Source organism: Rhinolophus ferrumequinum, chromosome 21 (assembly GCF_004115265.2).
Source record: "Rhinolophus ferrumequinum isolate MPI-CBG mRhiFer1 chromosome 21, mRhiFer1_v1.p, whole genome shotgun sequence".
In the NCBI taxonomy this organism is placed as follows: Eukaryota; Metazoa; Chordata; class Mammalia; order Chiroptera; family Rhinolophidae; genus Rhinolophus; species Rhinolophus ferrumequinum.
In genome coordinates this window covers 25,319,291-25,344,572 of record NC_046304.1, presented here as the reverse complement: position 1 = coordinate 25,344,572, position 25,282 = coordinate 25,319,291, and the positions used below count along the sequence as shown (strand labels likewise).

The following is a 25,282-nucleotide window of genomic DNA, read 5'->3' as shown; positions in this document are numbered from 1 at the left end:
CTAGCTCTTTCTGTAGAGACCAGATCCAGAGTTTGAGATCTCTGTGGGTTTACTGGTAAGGTCTCTGTGGGTTTATTGGTAAGGTCTCTCACAGAGAAGAGATTGGTCTACAAACTCTATTTGTGAAAGATTGAAGCCAGAAGAAAGAGATGGAGAAGAGGCAAATCTGTGGCCAAGACTCACGATTCCACGCATAATCAGTCAAGGCATATTCTATGGTCATTACTGTTTCAATGTTTTTCCTTCCCAGTTTTTTGCAACATGTTGGAAAAAGAGAAAGTGTTGGCAAACTTTAGCTTACTTTAATATATGTGAAATGTCTAGCTTGGTTTTAAACTTGTATAAGACTGAACATGATGCTCTAAAATACAGGTAAAGTAAAAGTAAGCAAGGAAAAAATGAAAATTTCAAACATACCTATCATTACGGCATGGCTTTCTAAGTCTAAAATATCTGGCTCTTTAGAGAAAATCTTGTAGACTCCTGATAATGAAAAAAATCAGGAACAAATTTTTCACTTATAAGATGCTATTTTTTTTTCACATACATACAGACATATACATACATGTTTTTGCTGAAAGATTTGAGTAAATTGCACAAGTTAATACCAGTCAAGGGAAAATGGGTAGGTATACATTTCTCCAGCTAATTATAACCCAAACCCCTAGACATCCTACAGAAAACAAACAGAAGAAGACTGAAAGGTAGAGAAAAGAAAGCACAACTGCTAGGACCTTCAGGACTCAAGGAATGACACAAGGAACATGAAGTCCTTGGATTCTCTCTTTGCCTCAAATATCCTGGCCTTGGAATTGAAGCCACCAGCAACCTGGAAATGCCAAAGGACGACAAACAAGAGCCTGAGCTCTCTAGCAAAGGATTAAGAAAGGGGCAGTCTCGCAAGACAGAGACTTTTGGAAAAAAACTACTTTATCAAACACCACAGAAAAACACTGTGGCTCCACCACCACCCAGGCCAGTGAAAGCCAGGTGGGGAGCCTAGACTTCTACCCTCGTGAGGCTATAATAAGATGCTCAACAACCTTACGTGGAGTGGTGTCAGAGAAGCTTCAGGAGGGAGTGAGACCTTAACTCCTGCCCGCTGTTCATAAGAACCTCCCCCAAAACACACACACAATGTTAGTGTCGAACAAATAGGAAGCTTGGACTTCCATTCCCACCCAGCAGTAAAGAGGTGCCCCTGCTCCTCTCAAGTCAAGTACTGTCAGAGGAAGCCCAGGAGAAAGCCAGGGCTTCTGTGATCATCCAGTAGTACCGGGCCATCCTCCTACACGGTCAGTAGAGACCAGATAAGGAGCTGGAACTCCAACCTCTGTCCATTAGTACCCTAACCTTGGGGGGCAATGCTGGCCAAGCAGGACTTGTACCTCCATCTGGTAGAAGCCAGACAGAACATCCCACTTCCCCTGACACATTGGTGTCCAAGAAAGCCAATTAAAACAAAAAGTTTAAATAATCAGGAAAATGCCCAGGTTTCAAGTGAAAATCATTTGACGTAACAAAGACCAAGAAGATATCAAACTAAATGAAGAAAAGACACTCAGTAGACACCAACACAACAAAGATGTTAAAATTATCTGACAAAGATTTTTAAAATGCCATGATAAAAATGTTTCAAAGAGCAATTATGAACCTGCTAGAAACAAATGGAAAACTGGAAAGCCTAGCAAAGAAACAGAAACACTTAGCAAAGTAGAAGATCTAACAAAGAATCAATGGAAATTTTCGAACTTAAAAATATATTCAGAGGGTAAGGGGGGAGGCGGGTAGTGAGGGTAAAGGGGATCAAATATATGGTGACGGAAGGAGAACTGACTCCGGGTGGTGAACACGCAATGGGATTTATAGATGACGTAATACAGAATTGTACACCTGAAAGCTATGTAACTTTACTAACAATTGTCACCCCAGTAAACTTTAATTAAAAAATATATATGTGTGTGTGTGTGTGTGTGTGTATATATGTGTAAAAGTTCAGTGGATGGGTTTAATAGCGGTGTGGAGGAGAACAGACATGAATTAGTGTACTATAAAAGAACAACAGAAATGAACCAATCTGAACAATTTGGAGAAAACAGTCCAAAAAATTAACAGAGATCTGTGGGATTTTTAAAAAAGGTCTAACATTTGGGTCATAATGGGCCTGGAAAGAGAGGGAAAGGAAGGGCAGGGCTGAAAAAGTTTTTGAGAAAATAATGGCTAAAAACTACCCAAATTTTTCAAAAAACATGAAGGAAGCAGTGCGTACCCCAAATGGGATACTCCCAAAGAAACCCATGAACAGATACATCGTAATTAAACTTCTGAAAACTAAAGAGAAAGAAAAAAATCTTGAAGCAGCCTGAGAAAAATGACACTTCATCTATAGGGGAAAAACACTTCCCCTAAAAAGCAGCTAGCAGAATTTTTTTATTTTTTTTTTAGTAGTGAAAGAAAAGAATTGTCAACCCTGAATCCTGTACCCAGAGAAAACATCTTTCAGAAATGAAGGGAAAATCAGGACAGTTTCAGATGAACAAAAATGAAGAGAATTTGCTGTCACCAGACTTACTCTGAATGAATCGCTAAAGGAAGTTCTCCTAAACAAAAAGAAAACAATAAAAGAAGGAACTTTGGAACAAAGAAAGAACATGTGAACAAAAACATGGGTAAGTAGGCATTCCTTCTCCCCTTGAATTTTCTAAATTATGTTTAAGAGTTGAAGCAAAAATTTTAAATATCACTGATGTGGTTCTAAATGTTTTATAGAGGAAATATTTAAGATAATTATATTATAAATAGGGAGGGTAAAGGGAGGAAAGCCTTCACTCAAACTAGTAAAATGACAACACCAGTAGACTCTGATAAGTTACATATAATGCAATACACCAAAACAACCACTAATATAGCTATATCAAGTGGTATAATAAAACACTCTACAAATATATCAAAATGGAATTTAATAAAATGTTCAAGAACCCACAGGAAGGCAGGGAAAAGAAAATAAACAAAAAACATAGAGAACAAATAGTAATTTTTTTTAAATGTCAGACTTAAACCCTAACATATAAATAAGTACAGTCAATGTAAATGGTCTGCAAACACCAAATAAAAGACAGATTGGCAAAGAGAATTAAAAACATGACTCAACTATATATTGTCTATAAGAAAGTTATTTCAAACATAATAATATACACAGGTTGAAACTAAAAAGTTGGAAAAATGATCTTAAAATCAACGAAAATAGGAAAAGTTCAAAAGGTAATGATAAATGGCTCATTAACATTTTATCGATGTTCAACCTCAAAAGTAATCAATTAAATATGTTAAAATTATTTTCCCCCAAATAAAACTTGTTTGTTCTTGTTCCTTTTTGGGGGGCAGGGTTAACACATATGTAAGAAAATTCGTCAGAGGGCAATAGACTGGGGAGTGGGGGTTATCATTTTGTGAGGGGTGAAATGTCTATTACATTGTTTTGTACACCCGAAACTAATAAAAAAAAAGAAAATTTGCCATTTCAACCATTTAACATTTTTAAAACTTGAAATATAATTGACGTGACATTGTTGATGGGTTCTTTTTTTCAAGTGTACAGCATAATTCAATATATGTATATATTGTGAAATGATCACAAGAAGTCTAGTTAACATCCATCACCAAAGATACATTTTTTATTTTGATGAGAACTTGTAAGATCTACTCTTAGCAACTTTCAAACACACAACACATACTCGTACAGTATTATTAACTATAGTCACCATGCTGTACATTATATCCCCAGAACTTATTTATTTTCTAACTGGAAGTTTGCACCTTTGACCACCTTCACCCATTTCTCCCACCTCCCACTCGCCAGCCTCTGGCAACCACCAGTCTGTTTTCTGTAGCTATGGTTTTGTGCTTTTTTAAAAGATTCCACTTTTAAATGAGATTATACGGTATTTGTCCTTGACTTATTTTACTATAATGCCCTCAAGATCTACCCATGGTGTCACAAGCGGCAGGATGTCCTCCTTTTTATGGCTGAATAATATTCCATTGCATATATACGTATCACATTTTTTTCATTCTTCCATCGATGGACACAGGTTGTTTCCATGTTTTGGCTATTGCAAATTAAACTGCAATGAATGTGGGAATGCAGACATCTTTTCAAGTTAGTGTTTTCATTTCTTGCAGATAAATACCCAAAAGTGGAATTGTTGGATCATATGGTAGTTCTATTTTCAACTTTTTAAGGAACCTCCAACTGTTTTCCACAGTGGCTGCACAAATTTACATTCCACAATTCCAATAAACAGTACACAAGGGTTCCTTTTTCTCCACATCCTTGCCAACACTTATTATTTCTTCCTTTTTGGTTAACAGTTATTGCAACAGGTGTGAGGAGATGTTTCATTGTGGTTTCGACGTGTATTTCCCTGATGATTACTGATGTTGAGCACCTCTTCATGTACCTGTTTACCATTTGTATGTCTTCTGTAGAAAGCGTCTCTTCAGAACCTGAGCCCATTTTTTTAATTGGTTTGTTTTTTTACTGAGTTACATGAGTTCTTTATATATTTTTGACATTTACCCCTTATCAGGTACATAATTTACAAACATTTTCTCCCATTTCATATGCTATCTTTTCATTTTGTTGATGGTTTCTTTTGCTGTATGGAAAAGCCTTTCAATATGATGCAGTCCTAGTTATTTTTGCTTTTGTTGCCTTTGTGTTTGGTATGAAATCCAAAACATCATAGCCAAGTCCAATATCAAGAAGCCCCTCTTCCCCCAATGTATTCTTCTAGGAGTTTCATAGGTTCAGGTCTTACGTTCTAGGAGTTTCATAGGTTCAGGTCTTACGTTCAAGATTTTAATCCATTTTGCTTTGATTTTTGTGTAGAGTATAAGATAGTGTTCCCAACACTATGTATTAGAGAGACTGTTCTTTCCACATTGTATATTTCTGGTTCCTTTGTTATAAACTAATTGACCGTATATGTGTGGGTTTATTTCTGGGCTCTATTCCATTTATCTATTTTAATGCTAATAAAATAGTTTTGATTACTATAGCTTTGTAATATAGTTGGAAATCAGGAAGTGTGGTACCTCCAGCTATGTTCTTCTTCCTCAAGATTGCTTTGGCTATTCGAGGTCTTTTGTGGTTTCCATACAAATTTTAGAATTGTTTGTTCTATTTCTGTGAAAAATGTCATTGGAATTTTGACAGGGATTGCACTGAATCTGTAGATTGCTTTGGGTAGCATGAACATTTTAACAATATCAATCTGCCAATACATGAGCATGGAATATATCTCCATTTGCTTGTGCAAATTTCTTTCAACAATTTCTTTCAACAATGACTTATAGTTTTCAAGGCACAAGTCTTTTATCTCCCTGATTAAATTTATGCCTAGATATTTCACTCTTTTTGGTGCAATCATAAATGGGATTTTCTTAATTTCTCTGATAGTTATTAGTGTATAGAAACACAACTGATTTTTGTACCCTGTGTATTCTGCAACTTTACTGAATTCGTTTCATAGTTCTAATAGTATTTTGGTAGAGTCTTCAGGGTTTTCTACATACAATAGCATGTCAGCAGCAAATAATGACAGTTTCACTTCTTCCTTTCTGGTTTGGATGCCTTTATTTCTTTGACTTGCCTAATTGGTCTGGCTAGGGCTTCCAGCACTATATTGAATAAAAGCGGTGGGAGTGGGCATTTTTGTCTTGTTCCTGATGTTGGAGGAAAATCAGTTTTTCACCACTGGGTATGATGTGAACTGTGGATTTGTCGTATATGACCTTTATTATGTTGCAGTATATTCCCTCTATACCCATTTTGTTGAAAGTTTTTACCATAAATGGATGTTGAATTTTATCAAATGCTTTTTCTGCATCTAGGATCGTAAAACTTGTATCCTCCATTTTGTTAACGTGGCGTACCACATCGATTGATTCGCTGATGTTGAGCCATCTTAGCATCCCTGGAATAAATCCCACTTGATCATGGTGTATGATCCTTTTAATGTATTGTTGAATTTGGTTTGCTAATATTTTATTGAGGATTTCTGTAGCTATGTTCATCATGGATATTGATTGGCCTGTAAGTTTTGTTTCTTGCAGTGTCCTTGTCTGGCTTTGGTATCAGGGTAATGCTGGCCTTATTAATTTGCAAGTGTTCACTCTTCTTCTGTTTTTTGGAAGAGCTTGAGAAGGAGTGGTATTAAGTCTTCTATAAATGTTTGGAAACATATAAACCACACATTTATACATATAAATTGTATTTATTCTTAATTAGCACGGTAAAAAATTAGAAACCAAAAAGTTTAATAGAAGACTAGAAAATAAATGATTCAGAGAATATAACCATTAAAATATCTATGTTTTAAAACTTATTTAATAACCTGAAGGAAATCTGTTAATAATATTAGGCACTAAGAAATTATATGTTAAAATGTTAAGAGTAAGGGGGTCAAATATATGGTGATGGAAGGAGAACTGACTCTGGGTGGTGAACACATAATGCAATATATAGAAGATGTATTATAAAATTGCACACTTGAAACCTACGTAGTTTTGTGGACCGTTGTCACACCAATAAAGTGTAATTAAAAAAAATGTTAAGAGTAATTATGTCTGTGGAATGAAATTAGTTTTTAAATTTTATTCTTTACACTTTGTGTATTTTCACAAGTTTCTAGATCATATACATATGAACAGGACAAACTTTTAAATAAAACACCAATAAGTGATAAATGAATTCAACCAACTTCTCTCGCTCCCTTTCCTTCCCAAAGTGGACCAGTGCTAAAGTCCTTCTACTGTCTCCTTTCTTCCTTTTCCCTCCAACACTAAAAGCAAGAAGTATAAGAATTCTGTAGGTTTTTCCTCTAGTGTCAGCACAGTCATGGCTTTTCACGGGTCTGGTTTTCTAGCCACACTCCACTTAACTTTTATTAAAAACCTCACAAATGAAACTAGGCTCCTCCTAAGTTTTTCTGTGATCTTTTTGGTTTAAAGAAATTAAAGGTCTGAGGAAAACAAAGTCCAGGTTTTGGGGTAAACCACGTGGGTGGAAAACCAGGCTAGTATAAGGCAGTTGTTCAAAGTGCTATGCCCTGCGGCAGGATAGTTTTCAATAAATATAAGTAGGGAATATTTAAATAGCACCCAATTTACTTTTTATTCTCATAAAAAGGAAGGGATGAAAGAGTGGAGGTGCAGATATGGTTCCATTAAAAGCCATAGCTGAGCCAACAGCATGGAGGAAACCCATGGAGGTTACCTGACGTGTGTATTATATAGCTTGTAATGATACAAAATTCCCACCTTTCCCTGTTCTGAGCTATGCTTAGAATTAGGATATAATCTGGTACCCTACTGAAGGACATTACTTACTTGGGCCAGGAAATCCTTAAGTTTCTATAGTGGTTCCTCGTGTACTCATCAGAAGTTTAGATCTATTGGGCTTACATTCAGAGTATTCTGCTCCAGAGCTGTACAAAGCTACTCTGATAAGCAAAACGCAAGAGAAAAGTTTTAAGCATTACTTTTACGGAGAGGACAAATATTTTTCATTTCCTTAAAGCCTTCAGATACTTCGGAAAAATGAAGATGCTTAAATAAAGTCCTTTAATTAATGAAGCAGGACAAATATTTTTCACTTCCTTAAAGTCTTCAGATACCTTGGCAAAATGCAGATGCTTAAATGAAGTCCTTTAATGAAGCAGGAATAGATAGGACAATGCACAGAATCTCACATGGTGACATGTTAATACCTGATTTGGAGCTCAAGGCACTGACATAGATCCTGAGTAAATGAAACTGTTACTTGATCTAATAATGATGAAGTATGAAATTAAGTGCATGTTTGAAAAGCATAGACTTCAAACCCCCAAGGTTGCTTGAAATAGTAATTCCTGATATTTCACAGCATTTGTCCTGGGTTTTACAAATGAAACAGTCAAAAACAAGCCTGTAGTATTTTGTACTTACTTCCATTTCCACTGAAAAAGTTTCTAAAATATACCAGCAGAAAAGTGTGTCTTGGTTACTCCTTGGTCACTGATTTGTCTCCTGGAAGCCTGGAATTATCTTTAAAGCTCTCAACATTTCTGCCAACATGAGAGTGTGGGTGGAGAGGTGGAGTGGGAGAGAGGACATCAAGCCCACCCAACTCCTGGAAATTTTAAAGAAATGACAAAACTTTCCAAGAGAAATAGTCATTTTGGTAAATGAAACCATTTGTAACTTTAGAGGAGTTTTTTCTTTCCCTCCAACGTATCATAAAAAAAATCCACACTGTGCTCTAATAAGCTATAAAGCTTTGGTTTAAAGAAGGGTCAACAAGAGCTAAAACCACTAATGTCATACTTGAAGAAGGAAGAGTGGAGGGCAGTGACGCCCCAACACTTTCATGATTCCAATGAAAAGTCTCACCCAGGCTAAAAACTATCTGCCAAATTTATGCCAAGAAGTAGTTTTACAACGAAGCTAAAATCTTCTTTGGGTATAAGAAATGTTGTAAAAATAATGACATACTCAGCATCCTTGGGAGAATCTTCCACTTAGAGATATAAAAGACAACTATCAAAATAGGAAGCTAGAAGCTAGTAGGAGGGAGAAATAAAAAACAGAAAACAAACTGAAACAGGGATAGAGGGGGGAAAAGATTGAAAGGGAAACAATGACATATCAAGACAGAGTCAAAACCAAATGTAAACAGCCAGTCTAACATGATCAGGAGAATGATGGCTCCTCTGACAAACAAAATGGTTCCATTTCTTCACTTTTTGTGGCTGAGCAAACTGTATATTACACAAAAAAATAAATCTGACTGAAGTCAAATCCATTTGGGAGGAACTATTTTGAGATTCTTTCTTTAAGGAGATAAGCATTAGGAGTTAATTCTTGTTCTGTAGTTCCCACTCAAAACCCCATGAAATGGCTCATTTCAGTTCAGTATAGTAGTCAACAATATTCCTTATTAAGCCACGGTGATGGTTATCTTTCCCTTAAAGGGCTGTCGGAACTGCCTCGGAATACTACAAATGTATCCAAACAGTAAAGTATCACAGATTTGAGAAAAAAACAGCGTCTTTGGAAAGCTAATATAACAAACTTACTGTGCAAATCAACTGAGGATCAGGAATTGTCATACTGTGAAAATCTAAAAATGGAAGAACTGAGTGGTAGAGGAGTGGGTGGGGTAATAATTGCTGGGATTTAGACCACTGCCTGAAATATCAGAATCTAATCTATCGAAACATATCTGCAAAGAAAATCAGTTAAGAATACAAGATCTGGAGTTAGACTGCCTTTATTCTGAAATAAAGTACCATTTAATGAATCCTTATTATGTACCTGAACTGTGGCCAGAAGCTATTTAAATGTTATATGTATTAATTTTCACAACATAGGAGATAGGGGTTTTTATACTATTAAGGACAATGAGCCTCAAGGTGACACACCTGGTTAGCTACAGAAATAGATATCAACCTACGTTTGGCCACAAAGTCTGTGCTCTTCTACTACACACCTGTCTATTATGCATTTATCAAAGATATAAAGCCTGTAGTATTTAAAAGCCTATGTAAAAATGTTCATCACAAAGAAATTCAGATGGCATTGTCAAAGTGGGAAATACTATAGTGTACATAATTTCCCTGAGCCATAGCTCCTTAGTCAGAAAAACAAAACAAAAAGTAATTAGAACAATACATTTACCTCATAGGATGTGAAGACTAAAGAAGGTAATTAATACATGTGAAATGCTTAGCACAGTACATTAAGCAATCAAATGTTACCAAAACCCATTATTATTCATTATATGTAAAGTTTAATATGCAGCAGAGAAACTGTTATGGGCTGCATATAACACAAGATTTAAGTAGAGATGTTAAATATCCTATTTGTGTCCTTTTACTTCCATAACTTTCTCAGAAGACATAGTCTAGCTAGATTTCCTTCATAAGTAACGAAGCACATAATTATATTAATCCACATTCTTTTTCATAATCACAACTTCAAAATAATCCTGCCAGCTAAGAACATTTAATTTGCATATAACTATTTTTGTGAATGTTAACAGTATCGTATTCATTGAGGTTCTTTAGTAATTTTTTAAATTCTTAAAAACATTAGTTAAAAATAAACCAAAATTAACCAGAGTGTTCATTCTTAAAACCAGTGTTAAAGCAAATTACAGTGAAAATTCTACCATCAACAAATAGCAAGAGACAAGAGCTGATACCATCACCCCAGAGCCTTTATTAGTATTTTGATCAGATCAACCACACAGAAGGAAAAATTTAGTTACCATTTCACAGATGAAAAAAACAGAAGCTTAAAATGGGCCAGTTAAAGACCCCACTGCATTAATAGACAAGAAGAGCAAAGCAAAAACAGTTATTTCTCAGGTATATTTTCACATCTAAGCTCCTCTTTTTAAGTTTACTGAAAATCCAAGCGTTATTATTCAGAATTTGAGATGGGAAGGTATTTCTGAGTAAACAATACAAAAAGAGAACAAACAAACAAAAAAACCGGAATAATTTTAACATGTGAAAACACAAGTCCAAGTGGATGGGATTTGAACAGCTCTTACACGTTTCAAAGTGGCTAAGAACTCTTATAGTAATAAACAATGTAGTGTGGAAAGGTCCACTGGGAATGCCCACTCACAGGCTATGCCATGATAGAAGATCACGGTGTCAGCTCCATTTAGAATCAGGACATTTTGGGGCTGCTTTGATGCTTTATGCCATGCTTTGAAAAAGCAATTAACAATATTTCTGAGAGAAATATAATCACTTTGTCTCCCTCTCCTAGCCCCCAAATATAGAATAAATCATGAGTTTCAAACACTAGTATTCCTTTAGTTTGTATTTTCCCACAAGAAGGTGGAAAAGAAATGTGACCTTGGGAAATCACCATTCTTTATCGAGAGCCTTTTTCAGCTTGAGAAAACATTACCTGATTAATAGTGGTTTTCCGAGCTGAAAATAAATGTTTACTGCTTAAAGGTAAGAGTTTCTCCATGAACTGCAGGGAGACCTAGGTAAGCCACAAATACAACTGTTTTCAACCATCCAAACCTTACCAAAGAGGCTTTGCTAGTGGCCCCTTAAATTAGAGTGCCACTCAAGAGTGGAGGTGCTATATTTCATGACTTCTATTATTCACTGCATAAGATATAAAGAATTTAAAAAAGGGGGGGGTGGAAGAAGGGGGGAAAAAGAATTAATAAGGATAGTGCTTAGCTCAGACACATACCTTGCTATCTACTTATTTTAAAAAACAAAATCAAGGTAGGCTATCGTGGTTGAGATGCTGTTCAATATCCTGGAAAAAGTGAAGGTTTCACAGATTCATATCTTTGCTCTACCACCTACTAGCTGTGACAACAGACAAGTTATTTAACATCCCTTAACCTCATTTCTTCATTTGTACAAACAAACAAACAACAAACAGTAACTTGTAAAGGTAACCAGTCAAATTCTGAAAAATTTGTTAGGTGTCAAAAAGAGAGTTTCATTTAAGTTTTGGGTGGATAATACATATACATGTTCGAAAAGACTGCAGTGAAACAAAGTCTCCTTCTCACTTCTGTTCCCTAACCATTCAGTTCCCCTCCCAGGAGGCAACTACTATGTCTAGTCAGATGCAAAAATTTGGTTTCAGTCGTCCATGCTGAAATGTTGAATTCATTAACATTTATTGCGTGCCTATTACGTGTCAGAACCATTCCGGGTGCTGTGGGGAGTACAAAGATGAGTTCGCAGTCTAGAATGGGAAATGTTCCCAACTAACTTTAATATGAGGTGATAAACACAACAGTAAAAGTTTAAGAACAGAGGGGAAAGTAATTAATTTAATCAATGGGGTGTATTGGAATAAAAAGTAAAATTAAGAACAGGTTGCAAGGCAAATGAAAAGTTTCAGGCACCACACCAAAATTTTACTAAGGTCTCCCTGGCTTAGGCTCTCTGATTCAGGATTTGGGACCCTAATGTGGCTATAAAAACTCTAATTAAAGGTATTCACTCATGGCTAAAATTTTCTGAGATTGTAAAAGTCTGCTTGATCGGAGAACGTCAAAGTGATTTCTGTGGATGCTATAAGCATCCACTTTAGGTAGAGAGAAAAAGGAGGTTTAAAGAGTCTTTTCTCTGCCCAATCATGCAAACGTTCTTTTTTTGGAAATGATATAAACTCATCAAAAGAAGGGATTACTAACCGAGGAGTTCAATGAAAGTTTCACAGGCAACTTTTAGTACTTTCTACAATCTTAACACTGAGTGAGCATTTAAAGAATAAGTATAGTCTTTCCAATATCCTTAGAACACTCAAATAATACAGGGTTAAGAATCAAGGTGCCATGTCTCGTAGGGCTGCCAAGAGCCTAAGTACAAGTCACCGAACTGCAGTGACAGTACCAAAATGGTGGCAATTCTTCAACAAAAGCTTTTGGCTTAAGAAAACGTAGGTCAGATCCCTATGTGCTAATACATTGGGCCCATGTATAAGCTGGGCTATACATTAAAAGACAGTTCCAAATATCCATACAATGATACATCTGCAAGTTAGCCTAGTGTGACCAGAAGAAAAAAGCAAGTCCATTCCTTTCAGTGGAAGTTTGCCAGACTTCACAACAGGTCTCAGAAAGCAGGAATGTGCTACAGTTCACACTTTATAAAATAACCTTAAGACACACATTTCCATGTTAGCCTAGTAAGACCAAAGTGCAATTGAATTGAGGGTGGTCATAATTCCTTTATAACCTGGTTATGTAAAAGCTATCAGATGAGAAACATACTCCTTAAAAATAATACTGGGCTGGCTGGATGGGTAACTTGGTTAGAGCACGAGCACTCAACAACAGGGTTGCTGGTTCGATTCCCACATGGGGCAGTGAGCTACGCCCTCCTCAACTAGACTGAAGACAACAAGCTGCCGCTGAGCCTCTGGAGGGGCAGCTGGATGGCTCAGTTGGTTAGAGCATGAACTTCTAACAAGGTTGCCAGTTCAATTCCTGCATGGGATGGTGGGCTGCGCCCCCTGCAACTAAAGATTGAAAAATGGTGACTGGACTTGGAGCTGAGCTTCATCCTCCACAACTAGACTGAAGGACAACGACTTGGAGCTGACGGGACCTGGAGAAACACATTGTCCCCCAATATTCCCCAATAAAATTCATTTTTTTTAAAAAAGCTGCTTTAAAAAAATGACATAAAAATAATTTGAAATGCTCTGCAAAATATTTCAACTCATCACACGGTTTTCCAAGGGCCCAAACAAAGGAAGAGTGGTCATAAACATCAGGGCAACCCTAATAACGGACTCTAGGTCAAGGTTAGGTGAAGGTTACACTTTCTAGGTTTAAGTGAGGTAGTGCAGGTATAAAGATGCAGCGGTATTAAATTTTAATCACTTTCTGGTATATTTAAACACTTATTTTTATCAGAAATCAACAATGCAACACATATTATCTGCTCCGTGGCAGGTACCAATACCAGACATGCAGTAATACGAAGACAGACCCCGTCCTCAAAGAGCCCGTTAGTACAAGGCATTGCTTCCCCCCTCTTTTACAAGCACCCTACCCACAGGGTAATCCAATAATAAGGCCATCCAGAGGTATCTTAAGCTGAGCAATGATAGAGCAATCACAATCCACATCTACTGGTAATTCATTTTACGCCTGCGTTTTTACTATTTCCAGGAGGCAAATTAATCTCAATCACAACATACGTAAATGCACTGGTACAAAGAGTGACTGAAGAATTGCTACCAGTGTCATCTCCTACTCACTCTTGCCCATGGATCATGGGCTGCCGTTAATGTCTGCTTACCCAATTTCTTTTCTTCAGCATACATTTACTTAAAGGAAAAGATCAAATTCAAACAGGTTATTATGTAACGCTGCACTTCAAATCCAGGAATGTGGATCAATGAAAAACAAATTCAATTTTGGTACTGAAAAAAATCCCAATCGCAACCTGCATAACATTCAAGTCACAACTTTTGCAGGTTATCAGGATAGCATCAGAGGTGCGATTTAAACTTCAGCACCCCAAATCTTAAAGACACAATGTACTAATCCTATAAGAATACCCCGTTCTGTGATTATTATGATAGCTTTTAAAGACTGTCAAGTATGGAAAGAGGAACAAAGCCTCTATTTTTCTTCTCTCTATTCACAACTTAGCCCCAAAGTCCTGAATATAAGCAAGCATTTTCTGTAACAACAAGCTACCTTTATAATGTCCAGATAATTATAGGTTCAGGTCAAGAACTCTAGACCATATTGATTACATCTCTAAGCAAAAAGGACCCTCCAGCGCTGTTTGTATCCACTATTACAGGGACAGCTTTTAAGTATGTGTGACACTAAGAATTTTCAGTCCTATCAATGCCAGAAATGGAAAGCCAATGACCAGTCAGGCCTGTCAGTTGTTGCCTGAAGCAATAATGACAAGCTGGGAAGTCATCATACTGGAACTTCATCTGCCAGCTGCATTCACACATTTTCACCACCTGAATAGTTGATTCTCTTCAACTCCCACATGGCTTATTTCAGCATACAGTGTTTTGAAATGAATATTTGATCAGGCAGGGTAAAAAGAGGTTTAGACTTATCTGAGGTGTCACCATAATGCACTTTAAGTAATTCTAAGTATCAGGACCTAGGTATCTTAGGTCCCCACTCTTTGTATATTTCTGAGATGGACTTGTGATCCTAATGAAATATGATTAAATGAGATGAGCCATGCGAAAACACCTAGCACAGTGCTGGACACATAGGTATTTATGAATAAATACTGGTTTCCCATATCTTTTACCTTTTTTTTTTTAAATAAATATCCTGAAGATTCCTCATAGATCATTGGGAGACAAGGACCTTATACTGCTAAAGAAACTTAAAAAAAAGTCACCCTAATTTAGAGTCAAAACTCTAAACCCTCACTCCAATATGAACCTAAGAAATGAACAATCATAGTTGGCTTATTAAAATTTCTTCATGATTTTTTTTAGATTTCAACAGCTTGACTCTGACATATCTAGGTATGGTTTTCTTTGTATTTATCCTAATTAGGATACACTGAGCTTGTTGAAAATTGAGATTATATCCTTAATTAATTTTGGAAAATTCTCAGCCCTTCGTTTATTTATTTTGCCTATTCTCTCCTTCTTGTCATCCACATGTAACAATTACACATGTTAGACAGTTTAATATTACCTCCACACTTTTCAAACTGAATTGTTTTATTTCATTATTTTCTCTTTGCTTGAGTTTTTATAATTTTTGACTTGTTTTTGAGTCTCTGATCATTTCTTCTTCTGAATTCAGTAGGCGTTAAGCCTATTTAATGAATTAAGATATTAAATTTTTCAGTTTTAGAATGTCAGTTTGGTTCTTTTATGGATTTTGTCCATAAAGAAATGATACATTCCTCATTTCAATAAAGAAATGATACAATATAAGAATGTAGGAGTTCCAAAATAAGAATCATACAAAGTAGGAATGTAGGTTTTCATTGAAAAAAATGTTTATCTAACATTATATTTAATAGTGGAATATTAAACATTTCCCTTTAAGATTAGGAAGACAAAAACATTCAGTATCATCATTTCTATTCAACACTGTACTGGAGATTTAAGCAACTATAATAAGGGAGGGAAAGAAAAAAGGTATAAAGATTGGAAAGGAATAAAACCATCTTTATTTGCAGATAACATGATGGCATAGTAGAAAATTCAAAGGAATCTACTAGAATTAATACATGAATTTAGAAAGGTCTAGATAATACATTTGAATATACAAAAAATACAATATTCTATATACTATTAAAAAAAACCTAAAAAATGAAATGAAATATTTATAACATCAAAACACCAAATAATTGAAATAAATTTTACAAAATATATGTTAGACTTCTACATTGAAACTTAACAAATATTAGGAGAAATTACAGACTACATAGATGGATAGCTATAAAAAGCTCGTGTATTGGAAGATTTAATATTTGTAAGATGTCAATTCTCCCCAATTTGATCTACAGATGCAATGAAATCACAATCAAATCTCAACTAAATTTCTGTAGAGATGAATATGTATTTAATGTATTTATGTATGTGTGTGAGGTCATATATATATTTCAGTGGTTTTCAAACAATTTTTGAATCAGGACCGCTTTTTGCCCTTAAAAAATTGAGAACTCCAAAGAGCTTTGGTTTATGTGTGTTAGTTATATCTATCATCACTGAAGACATTTATCTATTAACTCATTTTAAAAAATAACTATAAGAAACCCTTCATGTATTAACATAAATAAAATTTTTATTAAAAAATTCCAAACTAAAAAATAATGAGAAGAGTAACCTTTTTACTTTTGGGGGGAGAAACCTTTATAATTGACAACAGGGAGATTCTCATATCAGCTTGTATATTCAATCTGTTGTGATATGTTCTTTTCGTTCAAGTGGGTGAAGACAAGTTGGCCTCACTCAAAAATGTAATTAGAAAAGAATGGAGCATATTCAGATTCTGAGGCTTTTCAGATTCTGGGGGTATTCTTTTTTGGTATGACACTTGACAAGTTAGTTGAAATGATAGCTGAAACCATATCAATTAACTTTTGTACTCTGTGATATTAAAATTCTTTTTCCTATCTTACCCTTGGAATGAGTCCATCACCCATACATAATTTTGAAATAGCATAAAATTTGTCATTTGGAAAATACTGCAGATCTCCCAGATGTTGACTGATTTTGTCGTATAACATAAAAATATCACATTAGTTAATATCACCACCTATCTTATCAAAAATGTCTTTAACCAATAGGAACCTGTTAAGCAGACAGCGGTGGTGGATACACGTGAATACATGGTTTCCAAATTTCCAATTTTCATCTGAAGGCTAGAATTTTATCATTGGTAATAAATATTGTCAGTTGTTTTCTTTGAAGGGACAGGCTTACTTTATTTTTTTGAGAAAATTTTGGCCAAATACCCATGTCTGAATCAACACATTCTGTCAGTTATTTTTCGAAGTAAAATGGGTTCCCATGAAAACAGTTGCTAGGTCGGTTCACAACAATCACACGAGTGCATTTCCTCAGAGAACCACCATGCATCAATTCCACTGTGATACACAGAATATTACAAAGAAGTACACAAGCAACAAAACTGAGTAAAATTAATTTATTACATTTAAAAATTTTATAATTTAATAAAGTAATGACTTTTATTGTATCAAAGGCATTCTTAAGAATCATAGCTGTTTGTCTTTTTAAATTATGAGTGAGTAGAGTTGGCTACAAGAGTAGTTTGGTGCCACTGTTTTTGCTATGCTAGTTTTATCTACCATTGCTTCTTTATTATCTGTATTAAATGTCAACGCAGTAGTTTGAAATGGGCAAATAATGACTTCATATTATTAAAAGCAGTTTTCACTCACAGGTCTCTTGAAAGTGTCTTGGGGACTCTCAGAGGTTCATGGGCCACACCATGAACCACTGATATGTACTCATGTGTACATGTAAACGTGCATGGAAATGTAAAGAAGCTAGAATAGACAAGATATACATAAAAAACAAAAGGAGAGACAGGAAACTGTTGGATTTTAAAACTTACTAAACTTACAAAACTTACGTATATTTATCAATGGCACAGAATAGAGAATCCAGGAAAAAATATGATGTTTTAAAAAGCCATCAATGAAATTCATTGGGGAAAAGTCCTATCTTTTTGATAAATAGTGCTTGGGCAACTGGGTATCTGTGTGAAAGAAGCTAAACAGATCCTTGCCTCCTATCATAACAAAAAATAATCCGAAAAGGATCACAGACCTAAATACAAAGGCCAAAACCATACAATTACTAAAGAAAAGCATCACTTCAAGACACTGAGAAAGGGAAATATTTTTGTGCTAAACATAAAATGAAAAAACAATGGAAAAATGGGACAACTGCTGTCGAAGATACCACTAAGGAAGTGAAAAGGTAATAAACTGAAAGGAAATATTTGCAAAATATATGACAAAAGACCTACATCCATAATCCTTAAAGAACCCCTGAAATTCAATGAAGACAACAGACCCAATAAAAAAATGGTGAAAGACTTCGTAAGTTCATTACAAAAGAAAACATCCAAGTGACCAGTAAGTATATTCAAGGTGCTCAATATCAGTATTCATCAGAGAAAAGCAAATTAAAAGCACAGTTTATCTTCCCTAGAATGGTTCATACATTGCTGTGAAGAATGAAAAACAGTACAGTCGTTTTGGAATACTTCTAGGCTAAGCACATGTCTACCTTGTGAGATAACAATTCTAGTCCTAGGTATATGCCCAAAACACATAAATGCATATGCCAAAAAAAAACCAGACTTGTACAGGAAAGTTTATAGCATCTTTATTCGTGGTAAGGCCCAAACGAAAAAAAACAGGATAATGGATACATAAACTGTGTTATAGTCACACTACACTGCAATTAAAAAAAAAAAAAAAAAAAACGAACTGGTGACATATATATAACACCTGGATGAATCTCAAAAACATTTAGTAAAAGAAGTTAGACACAAAAGGATAGGTACAGAATGATACCATTTACATTAAATTCAATATAGATATAGCTAATCTTTGATGATGAAAGTCAGAGTGGTAATCTCGAGGTCAAAGGTAGTATTACCTGGCAGGGTCATAAGGGAACGTTCTTGAAAGACGGAGATACTCTACTTTTGATCACCACTCATGATTTTGTGGGTGTAAAAATTCAACAAGCTGTATGCTTAAGATACATGCAATTTTGCAATATGTAAATTAGACCCTACTTTAAAAAAAAATTCTTCAAAAGTGATCCAAAGTACAAACTCACTAATTTTTCAAGCTTGGAAGGGAATCTGGAAATAACCTACTTCGATTCCCTCATCTTATGGTAGAAAGCCTTGGATTTTAAAGCAATTTGCCAAGCAGGTAGAGCAGAGCAGAGACAAGAATCAAAGGTTCAAAAGTTACTATTCTTTCCACTACACTTAGCGCCCAAAACAAGACTTTTCCTGGGTATAATTATTTTCACTTTGATTATTTGCTTTAGCTTTTTCTCTGACAGTTTTCAACAATATCCAGGGGAATATCATGAGCTCTGGCTCTGACTAGTTGCCCGGGTGAGGTCCCAGGCTGCTTTTTAATTGCTCACTGGGCTTCCACAGTCAAGGAAAAGAGGCTCTTTTGTTTGTTTCTAAGTTTATAGATGACACCTATAAGCATAAGCCTCTCAGGCTCTTGGACACAATTTAAAATAGTATGGCACTAACAGTTTGACACTAATGTCACTAAGACAAATGGAATTCCTGGTTCAGACTTAAACAAACGCTAATACTGCCCCCAATATTGTCCCTCTGCCACCACAGTCTCAGGCAACAGACTACATAAACAGGCCAGCCTTGTATGAAAAATGTAGTAATAAAGGTACAGAAAAGGAGACGTTGAGTCTTTTGGCCAAAAAGTCCCATGTGGTACCCTGGTATATCAACAGTAGGGAGAATTCCAGCAATTCCTTCTCAAAATGCTTAGGAAAGACTTAAAGTCGTGTCAAGAACTTGGTGCTTGCAATACAGAAAGCCAAGGCAAGGTTTTAGTTGACACAAAGATTTATTCCAAGAAATGTGTCATCAGAAAAAAACTTTCCCAACAGCTTCTTCTACTTCTGTTTACAGTTTCTTCATCTTCAAGTGGGGCAATCATTTGTTTCTTAATTGTGCTGAGCTAAATTTTTCCACATTGTTAACTTGAATTTCATCTTCTAACATCCTATAAATATTAGAGAGAAGAATGAGAGGAATATTTAAATCAGGAGAGAGATGTGGCTCAGGGCATTCCTGATGGGCAAATCAGGTCTTCCCCTATGTTCTTAATCTCTAATTTTTGATTCTACACAGACAGTAGATATTCATTAGAGTTGAAATAATGCACAAACATCCTCATTTCTTTAAAAAAAAAAAGCCAATCTTAATATCTGAGTTTGAATATTTACTGTTTCAAGTACAAACAGTGTCAAAGTAAAATTACTGACCTCCTTTTTCTCCTCTGAGGGACTGTTCACAGGTCAGGACTAAGCCTTCTTTTAATTCCACCCTCATCCATAATCCTCTTACTGATCCCGCATAGGCTGTAAATACCCAAGGTACAAGAATGCCTGCAGTTTTCGACACCTTATAATCACAAAGACTATTTGGAGCTCTACTAAATGAAAACCACATCATTTATTCCAAGACAGATTGCTAAAGAACTTTGTATCTGGGAATTATTTTAGGCAATAATTTGAACACATCCCTGCCCTAAAAAGGTGGAACAATTTTTGGCACAGGAAACCTTAAATTCGTTTTCCAGATGCAGAAGAATGGATAGGTAGTTAGATATGACTTGTGGAAGGTTTCAGCAAAAGTTTAAGACCATGATTATAATGTCATGGTTTCTGTCACTCAGCTATAGTTTTAAAATCATGGAGCTAAGTGGCCTCACTGTGGTAAACTGAATGGTTTCTTACATATCTCCTTGCTTCTTACACCAATATCTCCTATCTCTGATGGCTTTAAGATACAGTGACTTACTCCTATGTGGCATATAAAACTGAAAGCAACAAATAAACAAGACAGACAAACAAACAAAAACTCATAGATACAAACAACAGTTTAGTGATTACCACAGAGTAAGGGGGGGAGGTGATAGAAGAGGATAAAACGGGTCGAATACATGGTGATGGAAGGAGAGCTGACTCTGGGTGGCGAACACACATGTAATATATAGATGACGTATTATAGAATTGCACACTTGAAACCTATATAATTTCACTAACCAGTGTCACCCCAATCCATTTAATGACCATAAAAAAAGATACAGTGACTAAGTCTGCCTCAGATTGGAATGGCAACTGTAGATACAGTGAAATATAATCGTTAAGGATATTCTTCCCTTAGTGCATCAGAAAAATCTCTGTAAGGTAAAAGTATGCCTCTGTCAGAATGTCCTTCCAGCAGAGATTTGACTACTCAAATGATCTCCTTGTTGCCTACCCTGTAGTAATTCTCTAATAATAAGTATTGTTTTTTTAAAGCTCTGATGCACTGAATGCCAAAAACACAAAGCAGGCACAAATGAGTATCATAAAATCAATCAAATCAAACCAGTTTGGATTTTTAAGTGTATAATTTTCTTCAATAAACAAATTATTTTGATACTGGGAAAAACTGGGTGCTGAAAAATTGTCTCCTGAATTAATTAATTTCTTAGAAATTATTTAGATTACTTCAATTGTACAATAAAAATAGTACTTCTCTAGAGTCAAGAATAACAATAAAGACCAGGTCGGTAACTTTGTCCCTATTTATTGCTTGATGCAACAAATGCTTGATGTAACACACTCAACACCTTATGTATCAAAGCCTGCTCCAAAGGATAAAAACTCGTTTTACTCATCTGTCATATTTTCCTTCTCCTGCTGTCACCTTCCTCAGGAATGCACATAAATGCTGCTCTCACCACTTCCAATAACACTTTTCTCTATAAAATGTTTACTTTAGTAGAGTTTGACAAAAGATGTCTGCTCTTCAGATGAGCCAGGCCTAAGTTTGTCTTTAAGTCTCAGTTGTTTTGAGTTCTTTCTTGGTAAACATCAATTTCCCTAGTCAAACTACAAACCAGGACAAACATAGGATAAACCAGATCGTTCTAGGTTCTTTGTGTGGGTGACTCAAAAGTAACTAGAGTTGTTATGAAGTTATCCAACAGGCACTGCCTACGAGTCTTGGAACAAGAGCATCAGTCATCAAAGTGGGAAACAAAGTTTGAACAGGACACTGACAGCTATCTTCTGTTTTCTCTTCAGAGGTCCTACACCTTTATCAAAAGAAGGACACGCGTTATAAAGGACAAACAATGGGAAGAAAGTCTTAGATGCCTGACTAAACGGAATGTACATAGGGCAAAACAAAGGTAAGCAATCCATGCAGTGCTTGGCCTAGAAACACTGTCTATATTTCAGAGACACTGATGTCCATTAGACACAGGAAAAATGAAGCAGTTCCTTCGAATTCCATGATTACTGGGTAGCTTGTGCGTAAGGGTGAAATCCCATAAAGTCCATTTCCAGAATGGTCTTCTCCTTAGTAAAGAAAGGAACATCTCACAATTACCTAAATTCAAAATCTTAAGTAAAATAGTATCTTCTGGATCACCAAAGATCAGATGAAACATGTTATGGGAATAACACCTGCTTATAAAGCAATTATAGATCTGAGATTTATACAGAGACAGTGAGAGGCTGGTTCACAGGTATCTCAAGGCATAGAATTACGCTGTGCCTAAATCACTTAAGTTAATAAATAAAAAACATGTATTTTAAGAAATGTGTTCTATGTGAAGGAGTGAAGCAGATATACTAATCAAGAAATTGTGGGGGGAAAAAAACATTTCTTAGCAAAAGTGTCACAACTTTCTCCTGATCTCTTTTTATTGCAACAGAATAACATTGCCGGATTAATACATAGATATCCAAAACATACGCAGACCCACGCAGACCCACGATTAAAATAAAATACTGTCTCTTTGAAAAGTACTACAATTGTCAAAAGATGTAATTGTATCACATTAAATTTTTTAATGCTGTGGCTCATGAACAGTAATTGTATGGAAGATAATTATATCACCGCTAGTCTAGACAGAGCAAGAGTTGTCACTAAAATAAGAGGGACACCTATAAAATGTGCCACAGGGACAATTAAAAAGACAGTACATTTAGTCGTATAAATTGCTTGAATGTAAGACAAAGAAATGAAGCCTCATCAGAGAAGGTGCCACACTGGTCATATCTCTGAGCTCCATCCAAATGAGCATATTCATACTATGCAGCTGACACCAATGCCTGGGCCATAATCAGAGAAGCACTTCCTGGTTCAGGAGCAATTACATACATGTCCTAGACTCTATCATAGAAGAATCTAGAACAGAATTTTCCCACAAACGTCTTTTCATACAGAATCCAAACCATTTAGCTTCTGCCATGTTAAATATCAATAAAAAACCAGGTCTATTACATCAGTGATCCTATCAAACAAAACAGAGGGAGTTTCCCCAACAAAACATCATTCACTCATTTAATGTGTGGAACAAAAGGGGTCCAAACCATTTGAGAGGTAGAGAAATAGTCTTAAAGTCTAGTTCCTCATCTATGGGGTTTCTTTAGCTCAAATTTAGAGAAAGCAGCACACATCTCATTGCTCTGGCTGGCTTTCAGAAGGGGAATTATGGTTTTCTGGAATGAAAACAGTCATAGAGAAATAACAATAGCGCTTAGTCACCAAGGAGTCCTTTCTCTACACAAAAGACTGGTGCTTTCAGGCAGAGGCTCAGAGCTGTAGGACAATATCCTGGAAACTCCTATGATGTGGCTCTGATGGAAATGTAAATAAGTCAAGTGCAAACATCAACTTGAAAACTCTTCTGCAACAGAGTTAAGAGTTAAACAAAACTATGGTTGCAGACGTTCCTCTCTGTGTCAGGAGATACCGTCACAAAGAGCTAAGACAGTGCTGCGTGATAAATATGGCGTATCACCCCGGACTACAGCGCTGACTATGGCAACTTTTAATCACACACACGGTACGTGCTTTAGTGACATGCGTTTCACTTGTCTGGTAGCTAGTCATCTGGCTCTTAAAACATTAATAATATGGCAGTTTAAGAATGTTAAAAAAAAATCCAACAAAGCCTACTACTGTAATCTTGAATAAAATATTTCAGGTTAAAATACATCATTTCCAGGACTTACAATTGTAAATGATAATTCCAGATGAGCAGGATCTGTTGGCATTCTCAGATTGAAACTATCAAGATCTATTGTTTACGTCACCTTTCTCAATATCTCATTCAACGCAGGGAAGCAAGGATAGAGACCTGACACATTTCTGCGCTTGTGTCCAGGCGACAACCATAGTTGCCAAGTTAAAGCACAGGGACAAGTATGAGTCCTCTTATGTAGGCGTCTACATTAAAAATGAAGGTACAGCCCTGGATGTGGACAGCTTAATTAGACACACGGCGCAATCCACAGACAAAAACAAAAAATCAGAAGGCTAAGAAAATGTACAAAGGGCATTAGCTTTCCAAGTTCAAAATCCATTCAGAGACAGAATCAGAAACAGAAGCTTTGGTCTTTTAAAAGTGACCTTCACAAATCAGTTTTGTGTTTGTTTCCATTTTCTTTCACAGTTTAAGCCTCAATCAAATCAGCAGTCTCTACGGATTTCGAAATTGCTATAGATTAAAATCCTCTCTGACTCAACTGTTTGACTAATGCCAAGTATTTAATAATTCTACTTGTAAGAGACTTTGTTTGATGAAACCCTGCTGTACGCTGTCTTCAGATGCTTCACAGCTGTACCATAATCTAAAGCATCACTGTCCTTATATTCCTTATCACTGCACTTAGAGATGAGAAAATTATTACAAACAGTTCTATTATTTGGCAGACCTGGCAGAAAACAGTTTTTACAATATTAATGTAGAAACTCTCACCTACCAAGGCAGAGATCTACTTCGTGGTACTAATGACACATATTCATGGCTTGACTCCAAGGATAGGAAGTTAATAACTGTGATAGATAGACTAGAGTTAAGTTAATGAATTTCTAAACTTTATGCTTTCAATAATAAAACCATTTAAGCCATAGCATTTGGACTCTACTTCCACAGATCAGGCACTTTGATACTCAACAGGTTGAGTAAATTGAATCCATATATTGTATTTACGTTCTCTGTCAAGGTCGCTTCTCCACATTTGAGAGATCAAAGGCAAAGCAGTCATCAACCCTGTAGCCTTCAATACTGTGTTCGTTACATTTAATCAAGTGCCAACTCCACCACATCATTCACCAACCTTAGCAATATTTAAATGCATGGCATTATTTAGCAACAAACATAGGCACAATACTGTTTTAACACACACACACACACACAAACAAAACTAAACAAACAAAAAAACGAAGGCGGAAAAAAAAAAAACAAATCCTGTTTTACTCTGTGCAAGAAAAGAAATTAAAAATGCACAGAACTACCCAATAAACATTTTGGAGGTGGTTTTGTACCTGAGGCAGCATCAATCACGGTGGAAATTCCCCTTCGATCAGAGACCGGACGGGACGACCCTGGCATGCTGACTGGGTCAGAGCGGACCGGCTGGATCCTGCAATGCAATTTAATTTAATTCACATATGTTACTGGCATCGAAA

The 25,282-nt window shown here is 35.9% G+C and overlaps 1 protein-coding gene across 12 annotated transcripts in view; it reads right to left on the bottom strand.

Moving 5' to 3' along the window:
• The window catches only part of BCAS3 (BCAS3 microtubule associated cell migration factor), a 514,510-nt gene that overhangs the window by 223,565 nt on the left and 265,663 nt on the right, over nt 1–25,282 (bottom strand). For 11 of the 12 annotated variants that reach the window (XM_033091257.1, XM_033091254.1, XM_033091253.1 and 8 more), the window contains one exon: nt 25,139–25,236. In XM_033091257.1, coding sequence (XP_032947148.1) covers nt 25,139–25,236 — 98 coding nt within the window. Of the gene's footprint in view, nt 1–18,418; nt 19,809–25,138; nt 25,237–25,282 lie in introns of those variants that run through there. The other variant, XM_033091263.1, reaches the window with a different exon arrangement.